We start from the raw sequence: 10,436 nt of genomic DNA on the forward strand, positions 1-10,436 counted from the left end.
AAACTCAGGCCGGCCCGTGGCTCACTCGGGAGAGGGCGGGGCTGGTAACACCAAGGCCATGGGTTCGGATCCTATATAGGGATGGCCGGTTTGCTCACTGGCTGAGCGTGGTGCTGATGATACCAAGCCAAGGGTTACGATCCCCTTACCGGTCATCTTTAAAAAAAAAAAAAAAAGGCTGCTTATAAGAACATAACCTGCCAGTGATGCAGGTGAGTTGGGGCATTCATTAACATTTTTGAACCAGTAGTGCTCAACAGAGGGCTTTTACTGAGCATAGAATCTCTTAACTCTTTAGGCATGTGGTTCAAAGTACAAGGTACTGAGCCAGATTTCCTAGATTCAAAGCCTGACTTGGATTTGCCACTTACAAGCTGTGTGATCTTAGATGATTACCTCATGTCATCATCTGTGAAACTGGAGAAATAATAGTAATTGTGAGAATTTAAGTGAATATTTAAAGCAATAAATAAGTACCTTGCACAAGACCTGTATAAATAATTGCTGTCATTACTATCACTTTGTGTGTGTGACATAAAAATTTCATTGTGGTAGCTTTTGATATCTTTCTGAAACATGCATTCAGTGTAAATGAAAAAATGGTATAGCAATTTTATTTTTACTTGAAAATTCCAGTTATCATAGTATGATTATCCACAAATATCTGGCAGTAGCATGAACTCACTGGTTTTAACAGGAATTTGTGGAGGGTGACCGGGAGGTCATGGGGATTATGGAGAAGGGAGACCTGCATTAACATTATCTTTCAACTCTTGCCACATTCATTTATGTTACTTATAAATTGTAGGGATCTAGTACTCACTTTCCCATTTCTACTCTTTATGCCAAGCACATGGCCTGGATCACATACTCGTGAATGAATGAGAATGAGTAATTCTGGTTCAGACACTTGTGTACTAATGATCATTCATCATCTCAGATGCCCCACATATCCTAAATCTTTTCCAAGGGTCATGAGAAGTGTCTGAGCTGGTAGGGCTCAGTATAGCGTAGGTCCTGTTAGGAGTGCTTTACAAAAGTGTTAGAACCACAGAGCTTCACTTGTCAGCTTTTAAGTAAATTAGCTGATTTGCCAGATGCTGTGTTCCCCTGGGACCCTGGATTTTATTATTTTAGTGTTGTTTTGCCAAATGGTGAAAAGTGGACATTAATTTGAACGTTTCCTTTTTTTAATTGCTACTGGTATAATTGGGTAGGAAATTGTTTCCCCTTTCGAGGAGGGAAATACCTCACATTCCCAGGCCCTTAGTCTGTATGTATTGTTGCCCTGCTTTGCAGAGGATAGTTATTTTTACCCATGGTTCATTTTTGAGATACTGTTAATTACAAACCTAGGATTTCTCCCACAGTTTAGTTTTCAGCAAGGAATCTGGCTGGGAGTGGCACATCTTGGTGTGAGTCCTGGTATGCAAGGAAGAACTATGTATAGTTTGTCTAAAATTCTAGAAAAATGGTTAGAAAAATTGCACTAAGGCAAGAAAACCAGAATGTCTGTTGTAAAACAAGGTACTATTTATGCTTTTCATGCTTGTTCATGTTGCATCATACTATACTGTATTAAGGAAATTTATGAGTGTTCAGTGGGATAATAGGTACCTCTATATGATCTTAACTCTTTAGTTTTTAATTCTAAGCTTTGCTCTAAAGGCATGACCTCCTGTACTTCCCTCTTTCATACATTCTAGGAATAATCTTTTTTTTTGGCCGCTGGCCAGTACGGTGATCTGAACCCATGACCTTGGTGTTATAACACCTCACTCTAACCAATTGAGCTAACTGGCCAGAGCTTTCATACACTCTAAAAGGAAGTCTGAGTGTTACTTACCCCATTCCGATTTGCCCCTTTAGATCTCTGCTGCCTCCCAGGAATACTTGCCATTGTTGCACTTAAGTTTTCTCTTAAAGGTCAAAATAAGCATCAATGAAATCGCCACCTTTTCATGGGGTTTCCCTTCATTCCATCACAGTCAGGGCTCCCTGGCTCTTCCTAATGGATATCCTGTACGAGTGGTAAATTTCTAAAGAAAACCATGAGACCCTAAAAACATTGAGGGGGACTCATCTTCAACATTAGCATAAAAGACACAAGCCAGTCTCAGATGGGGGAGTGGCATGTTAATATTTTGAGTAGCAGTTTAGGCGATTGCAAGTGAGGAAATGCATAGGGAAAGATGAGATCATTCTTCGATGCCTGTTCTTGACTCCTTGCCTAGAATTGAAAAGGAATATTCTTTAGAGTGATCGTTGAAAACTAACAAGTTTTACTTATATAGGGAGAGATTCAAAAGATAAATTCTTTAGTGCATTCAGATCCTTTTTTTCTTGTGTGATTGCTGTTGAGTTATAATTAATTATATAAAATAAATTTTCTTGTGAACAAAAAGGGTAGACAATCTCATTTTAAAAAGCTGCTTTCGGGCCGGCCCGGTGGCGCACTGCTACAGTGCGCCACTTGGGAGCGCGGCAGCGCTCCCTCCGAGGGTTCGGATCCCACATACAGACCGGCCGCTCACTGGCTGAGCGAGGTGCGGACGCGACACCGAGGGTTGCGATCCCGTTGCTGGTCCCGGTCCGGTACAGGCGCGACACTGAGGATTGCGATCCGTTGCCGGACACGAAAAAAGACAAAAAGGAAAAAAAAGCTGCTTTCCTCTGAGTTAAAATTCAGAAGTAATTATAGATTAGGTGTATACAATATTTCTCCTTTTCAATGTTAGAAAACTCTTTAAGTTTTTATTATATGCGACTGCTTTTGATTTAACTTAGCATTTAAAAAAAATTATTATAAGGACTAAATATTATCTAAATCAGTGATCCCAGAGTTGCCTACAGTGACGTGAAAGATGAATTGGTTCTTACGCTTAAACTAGGGAAGTAAGCAGACAAGCAAATGTTTAAAAATAAGGCTTAAAATAGAAGTTCATTTGAATTAGGCTTAGTATTTGAAGTCTCTGTTCTGGAAGCCTAAAAAGGAGGCTTATGTTGTAACTATTATTTTAACCAGGTATTGCCTTACACAACAAGTTTACATCCTGATTAGTATGAAAGGGTGGTCATTGGGCTTCAGACAGCTTTTGGTCATTGAGCTCATTAATGATGTAATATAGATAGGGATGACTACTTCAGCCTCATCCTTGAATACTGAGAAGATCAGGACTCCTTTGACACTAGGCTAGTAAACAGTTTTTGTCAGGAATATTAAGTGTGAGTTAGCATTTCCACTTTCATTTGTAAGTTTGCTTGGAGGGCAGCATCTTGTGCCCGATGGCATTTTGCCATTGATTTGATTTGGGCCAGAGAGTGCCCTCTCCTGGCCAAGGCTGATGTGTCTACATGGCTCTCGTTTGTTTTCCTTTAATACCAAAGCTTCGCATTCTGTGAAGCCAGCAAGTTATCCAGAATAAATTCATTATGGAAATTCAGCTGGATTTTGGTCTTATTTTTAAATTATTTTTTTGGTAAAATAGATTAAAAAGAACTCAAATGACTGCTTTTTGTTAACTTGGTTTTTTCTACCATAGGTCTCAACAAATGGCAGCTATTACATCAGACAGTGACGAGTCCTGCTGCTCCCTTACAGTGTCTGACAGACCACTGTGGATTCAGACTGGGAGCATTGAAGTTAACAGTGAAACGGGCAGGTCTGTCTGTTTTAAGCCCTGCCACAAAGTGAAGAGGGCATCATGTCATCACTTGATCACTCCTGAAGTAGATTAGGCTAGACTTGAAAGAACTCATTAGTTCTTCTTTAGTTTTCATTGACCTTCATAGCTGGGTGTATACATCATGTAGGTGATAGTTTTAAATGAGTGAAAATAACTTTCAATTGACATTACCTACCTTGCTAAAAAAAAAAGTAGAGCCTCCTGTGAACTTCTGTGAATTGAGAGCAGTTTCTCCTACGGTGGTGGAAGTTGGGTGTTGTGTTGCTGAATTATGTCAAATAGCAACTGAGTCCATGAAAAGTCAAATGCTGGATTTCTTTCTTTTCACTATCTCAATCTCTTTGTCACTTTTATATTCATTACTTCTTAGACAGTCATTTTTACTGCATATATAAAGAATATATATATATATATATATATATATATATGAACATATATATTCTTAGTGAGTTAATCTCAAAGCCATGGTCATTTATATAGGGCAAGTCGGAATGCCAGAGGGTGGTAAAAGATAATGCTGAAATGTAATTGTAATCTGTTTCTTTAAGCACACTTATAAATGACTCCTTGGATAATGCCTAAAAGGCCTATTTTGGGCTCTTAAACAGTAGGAAAGGTTTTGGGATAGTTTTTGTTGTGCTGCTTTTAAACTTACTGTCCTTTATTACTTCTTTGAATTAAGGCTATTTAACTGGGATTTGTGCAGTTAGTGAAGAGCTGTATAGTAGCATATAAACGGTAATTTGCAAGTTGCAACCTGGGTCAGAATGGCACATTTTGCATCAGAGATTGTGGCTGGGATTTTGGACATTTTATAGGGATGGTTGTTACCCTAAAGGTGATCTCTTGAGGGAATAGTGTTTTTTAGTTTTCGGCACCTCTCATAGGAATAGTAAGATCTGCTTGAATCCTTGACTTTCCTGCCCTAGTCATCAATGAACTTGAATTAGGTCTCACTAGGGTTGAAGCCAAATATTGAGAGTCATAAATAGCAGGAAATGGAATTGTACACGGGGTTGGCTGTTTACTTTTTTTTCTCTTTCACTTTATAAAATGGGAACGTTTGCTTCCAAAATGGTGTGAGTCTAAGTGTATTAGTATTACAATCATATTAGTATAATAACTTAGTTTTAGGAAGTAAAAACTTTCCATAGCTCAGTGTCAAATTTTAAAACAAAGTTAATCATTCTGTTTCTTCAGAAACAAGGACTTGGAAAAAAAAAAAAGAAACAAGGACTCCACCTTCCATCTTGGTGTGTGCAATATTTATGACCAGAAGTCATTTTTAATTGCTTGAGAAAGATACATGATCGAGTGCCCTGTTAAATTTATTGTATAGGCCTTGATCGAGTAAGCAAATGAAGCATGGCAACACTGGGAAAGTTACATAAAATCAAGAGTTCTGTCAGATCATGGGAAACACACCTACTTTGAAATGTTTGGAAGCTAAATGTTGGGAAGGATGGTATGGTTTTTCTTTTTTCCTTTTTGCATCCTTTGTTTCGTCTGTTATTATTCCGCTGAAATACCATATCTTTGGTTTAAAAATTCATTTGACCAAAAATAACATCTTTCTTTCCACGGATCACCTCTTTCTGAATTCAAACTCTTATTGGTACTTTGGCTGCAAGGCTTGAAAGGCATAACCCGGAATTGTAAAGGGTTTTAGTGGGATTCTTACTACTTTGTGGTATTAGAGAGAGGTTGGTAATGTTGGGAGTTGTGGTCATATTACTTGGCAGTAATTTTTATAAGCCTTGCCCTTTATAAATGTTATGTTTGGAGTCCTGTTCTTTATTGGAAGTATGGTAAAGAATCTATCTGCTTGATACTTAGGTTTGCTGGTGTAACAAGAGACACTATGATCAAGTTGTCTTTCAGTATCAAAATCATGCTCTTAATGCCTTCTGATGTGCTGTGTCTTCCTCGGGGGAGGCACTTTCCATTCTCCTCTTTTTTGCTCTTTGCACATATGTAGACAGTGTGATCTGCAGCTGATTTTTACATAGTCTGATTCTGTATATATATTCACTTCTTAAGACTGTAGGCTAGCCTGTGTTAGAGGAAGGCTGCTGGGTGTTTCATAGTAGTCCACCATGGCTAAACTGACTCTCAAAGTTTGGTATTGTTACCTATGAAATGGCAGCATAAAACACAACAAAGTTAAAATTCCCCTGTTATTAGGCAAGTATTCATAAGCAAGTATTTTTTTTTTTTTTTAAACACTCAAGTGGAGATTGTGTGAAGGTGATAGTCATTATTTTGCTTATGTTGGAATTTGGCCAGATATACTTCAGCAATAACATGAGTGTTTTTGATTTGCAGTGGAGAAAGTTGTTCTCTCAAAACATTGGTTAAGTTTAACTAATTTAAAAGAAAAATAAGGTGTGATCCCACAATCTACGAGGGCTTAATTTAAACAATGAGGACTTCATTTTTCTCATATAATTACTTGTGCTTAACTACATTTTCTTCCTTTTCTTTACTATATTTCAGCACAAAGACATTAGCAGGCTGCTGGTTTCATGGACCTGTACCACAATGACACAGAGAACACCAGAGCATCAGGACTGAATGAAATTGGAGATTTTTAAAGCTGCACTAAGAAGTAAATGTTAAGGCAGTGATTAAAACCAACAGTCTACAAAGGGGCACTTGGAAATTGTGCTATATTAAACTGAAGAAAAGGTATTAGGGAATATTTTATAAGAAATAAACTATTGCAATAAATTATGCATGAGATGAGGAGAAAAGTGATATGAAATACACATACAAAAAGCTCACTTGAATTTTATGTATGAAGAATCACTGACAGTAACTTCTTTTGAATGTGAAGTTCTTACCATTATGGTTTGGACAGGCCTAAGACGCATAGGTTGATGCAGAAGTGTTGAATTATTTTTCATACTTAAACTTTGTGCTTTCTCCAAAGTTTGTTAATCAGTTCAGATATGAGAAAATGTGTTTCAGAAATGGCTCTCCTCTGAAACAGCAATAGTCATATATGCCAAGGCCAATGTTTCCTTCACGGTGCCAGCAGAAACAGCAAAAGATTATGTAACATCCTGCTGAAAGGATGGCAAAGTGCCCCACCCCACCCCACCAACAAAATTTGGATCTTTTCTTTCTTTAATAAAGCAGGGCTGTATTATCTTGAATATATGTTTGCTCGTTAGAACATTAAGATGTATTTATTTGCCACTAGTATTTAACATTTTGTGCACATTTTCATAACTACATTCTTACCTTTCGCATTTTGACTCAAAGTGGATAGGCTAGTGTTGATCTTGGAGTGAAAACACACTTCAAGAACTAGTTCTTAATTCTACCGAGCTGGAAAGGCTTTTATTATTGTCTCTATCCTTACTGATTTTATCAAGTTCAGAAAAGGTGACAACATCTGAATTTTGATGCGGACCTTTTTCTATGGAGAGCCTCTTCTTCTAAGTGCAAGAAATTCTCACAGGTGTCAGCTAGCACTTGGCCCTGGGGGACAAGCAGCAGGAACAGATCCATAGACAACATCAAACTTTTCATGCATGGAGCATGAATTCTTATTAATAGAGGCTGTAATTTTTTTCTTGTCTTTGGTAAATACATATTAAGAAAAACCTTAATTTCTCTTTTTTAATGAATGGAGAAAACATGAGAAAACCGGATGGACATGTTAGTACTACATTTTTAAGGCATTTTATATTTGATGGTGCCATACTTTTAATAATAATAAAACAAGTTTTTTAGTGGCAATACTGATTTATTTTTTAAACAAGAAATATATCCATATTGATTACTTATTACAAAAAAAACAAAGGAAAAAAATGCCAAAAAATAAAAAGACGCAAAATTCATTTGAAGCAACAGAACAGATAACTGAGCACTTGGCTCAAGTGTTCAAACTTTCCATAATCTTACTCTGTAGGTTTAGAATTACCTAATAACCCCACCCATGCTCAGGATAAACAAAAGGTTCTAGGTGAGAGTTTTAGAATATTTAATATACCTGACTATGATTTGTTTTATTACAACTCAAGAAGAATAGTCAGGCAGTCTTGAGTCCAGTGAGCTTAATGCAAATCATAATTATACTGCAAGTAATTAAAAGTTTTGACCACATTCTAAAATTGTCTTTTTGGAAAATTCTCTATCATGAAGACATTACATATTTTATACAATCAAATAGCTCAGGAACTGTAGCAGCAGGGAGTTCTAAAGATGACATGTACTAGAGGGCACCCTACTCTGTGTGGCCCTGAGGCTGTGGCTTGGGTCAGTCTTGTTCTTTCAGATACATAACATGAGCACTACCTTTCAGGCTTACTTCGAGAACCAGATAACTCCCAAGCCATGGTGGAATTACACATGGATTGTATAATCAAAATTTTTAATTAGGCTTTAGAATTTTTTATTTATATAGAGTGATGGAAATGACCAAGAAGTAATAATATAAAGGCAAACGAATTGGGAGAGATCAGGTTTTAAGTATCTAAATATTTTTTTCTCATGACATTCTCAAAGGTGTTTTGTTAAAACCAGATTTCCATTTTTTAAAAAATGAGACTTGGTGGTATTTAAAATCTAGACCTACCATGTTGCTATTTCACTTTCATTGCTTTAGTTGCTTAATATTTAAGCTTTGCTTCATGCTACCTTTTGTCTGTATTTCAGTCTTCACAAGCCTATTTTGTTTTGTTGACTTGAATGATAAAAGTTGTTTCTGAGTTAAATGTTAAAGAATGTTGTGTAACATTTATCCCAATAAAGTCTTTGATTTTTTAAAAATTTAGTTATTTTAAAACTATGCTTACTTTTTAGGAGTTTGTTTTTAAAGATTATTATTTTTTTATCTATTAAAATTTAATCACTAGTTGATCTTTAGGGAGTTGTTTTGAGTAGCAATGCTTCCTAAGGAGATCAGCCAGTAGGTTTCTAATCACTAGGAGACTTTGTGGTACCTTTTTATGACCAAGGATAGAGAAAAGATGAGTAGTTTAATTAGGACCCTGTGCACAAACATAACCTTTTCTGATGGAAACAACTCACCCTTCGGAGTTGGATGTAATTAAACATCTACTGGTGTGTTTGTTTTGTTTTAATTTTAAGGAGTCCTGTCCTTATGGGTAAATGGTTGCTTCTTTAAAAGCCCAACATGTCTGATGTGAGATCAAGTGTTCTGAGAACCAGAAACACTTGTTTATCAAGAAAAAAATTAGCCTCTTAAAACCTACCAGACATTGAATGTTTTCAGGACTGACCAAGAAGTGTAGGTCAGTGTACTTTTTTTTTTTTCCATTTCAGGAAAGCAGACCTTTAGAAGGCTGCCTGTTATTCCAGAGTATACACGGAGTCTTTAATCTCAAACATTCTCCGATTTTAGTTTGTCTAAATGAGTATAAAAAGGCCACTGGAATCTGGCTCTGTTAATCTTTTTCTCAAGTTTCTCACTAATGAAAATGGAACTAGAGAGAACCAAGGTAAACAAGCCATGTGCTCATTATCTGGGAAGTCCTACACGAGACCTGATCGTGTGTACATATGTTGGTGTAATTATAGATACAACTGCTACAAGAGACAAGGGAATGAGTGATGAAACACATAGTTGCAATTTAAAATCTTATTGATGCTGGTCTTCAGATAAGGAAGTGTAAGTTCATTTTTCCTCTTTCAAGTTAAGATTCTTTTCTCAGTGCTTTGAATAAAGCATACTTTTATTTATTTATTTATTTTTGACCGGTAAGGGGATCTCAACCCTTGGCACGGTGTGGTCTGCACCACGCTCCACCAGTGAGCACACCGGCCATCTATATAGGATCCGAACCCGCGGCCTTGGCGCTATCAGCACCGCACTCTACTGAATGAGCCACGGGGCCGGCCCGGATCTCAACCCTTGGCACGGTGTGGTCTGCACCACGCTCCACCAGTGAGCACACCGGCCATCTATATAGGATCTGAACCCGCGGCCTTGGCGCTATCAGCACCGCACTCTACTGAATGAGCCACGGGGCCGGCCCGAATAAAGCATACTTTTAGTTGTTTTTTTGTGTGTGTGGCTAGTTGGTACAGGGATCAGAACACTTCACCTTAAGTGTTTTTTGAGCATACTTTTCTCTAGTGATGATTGTCCTGCCAAATTTTTGCTTATTCAAAATGAAATTTCATGGCGTTTAACAACAACTCCTTTGCTTTGGTGTCAAGAAGGTAATGAACCTGGGGCGAAGGAGAGTAGGATTCAGGAATACTGAGACAGGAAGAAAGAGCTGGCCAAGCACAGTGTTCAGGTCATTGTCTTTAAGGGTACTTCTAGCATTAGTCCTTTTGTGTTTCCTTGTGATGCTAGTTTGTAGAAGCAAGCTTCTAACATAAGGGAGGATAAGTTGGTGATGGTAAAAGAGAAATGTTTTTATATGAATAACCTGCCACAGCCTAAGAGGTAGGAGACACGGATTCTAAGTTCCGTCAGTGACCTTTTGATAGCAAAATCACACAGTAGCTTCACTGGCTAAACTGGGATGTGCAAATTCAGTTTCTCATTTACCAAGCTCTTCAGTTCCTACTCAGCCAAGGACAAAAACACTGGGGAGACATCAGAAAAAAAAATTTTTTAATAGAAATATTCTGTAATCCATTGTTTCTAAATTCTAAGCTCAGTGCCTAATCCTCTGGATTCTTAGTAAACAGCTCAAAACTTGTGTGGCCTTCTAAATATTGTGAACTATAACAGCAATGTGAAGTGCCTTGAGGTTAAAGGGGAGC

The 10,436-nt window shown here is 37.4% G+C and overlaps 1 protein-coding gene across 2 annotated transcripts in view; it reads left to right on the forward strand.

Annotated features, from left to right (window-relative positions):
- PWWP2A (PWWP domain containing 2A) overlaps positions 1-8,481 on the forward strand; it is a 49,491-nt gene extending 41,010 nt beyond the window's left edge. Inside the window, exons 3-4 of one of the 2 annotated variants that reach the window (XM_008587143.1) lie at positions 3,543-3,662; positions 6,183-8,481. In XM_008587143.1, coding sequence (XP_008585365.1) covers positions 3,543-3,662; positions 6,183-6,196 — 134 coding nt within the window. In that variant the 3' untranslated portion in view covers positions 6,197-8,481. The remainder of the gene's footprint in view (positions 1-3,542; positions 3,663-6,182) is intronic. The other variant, XM_008587167.1, reaches the window with a different exon arrangement.
- Positions 8,482-10,436: the final 1,955 nt, after the last annotated feature.

Source organism: Galeopterus variegatus, unplaced genomic scaffold (genome assembly GCF_000696425.1).
Source record: "Galeopterus variegatus unplaced genomic scaffold, G_variegatus-3.0.2 Scaffold115, whole genome shotgun sequence".
In the NCBI taxonomy this organism is placed as follows: Eukaryota; Metazoa; Chordata; class Mammalia; order Dermoptera; family Cynocephalidae; genus Galeopterus; species Galeopterus variegatus.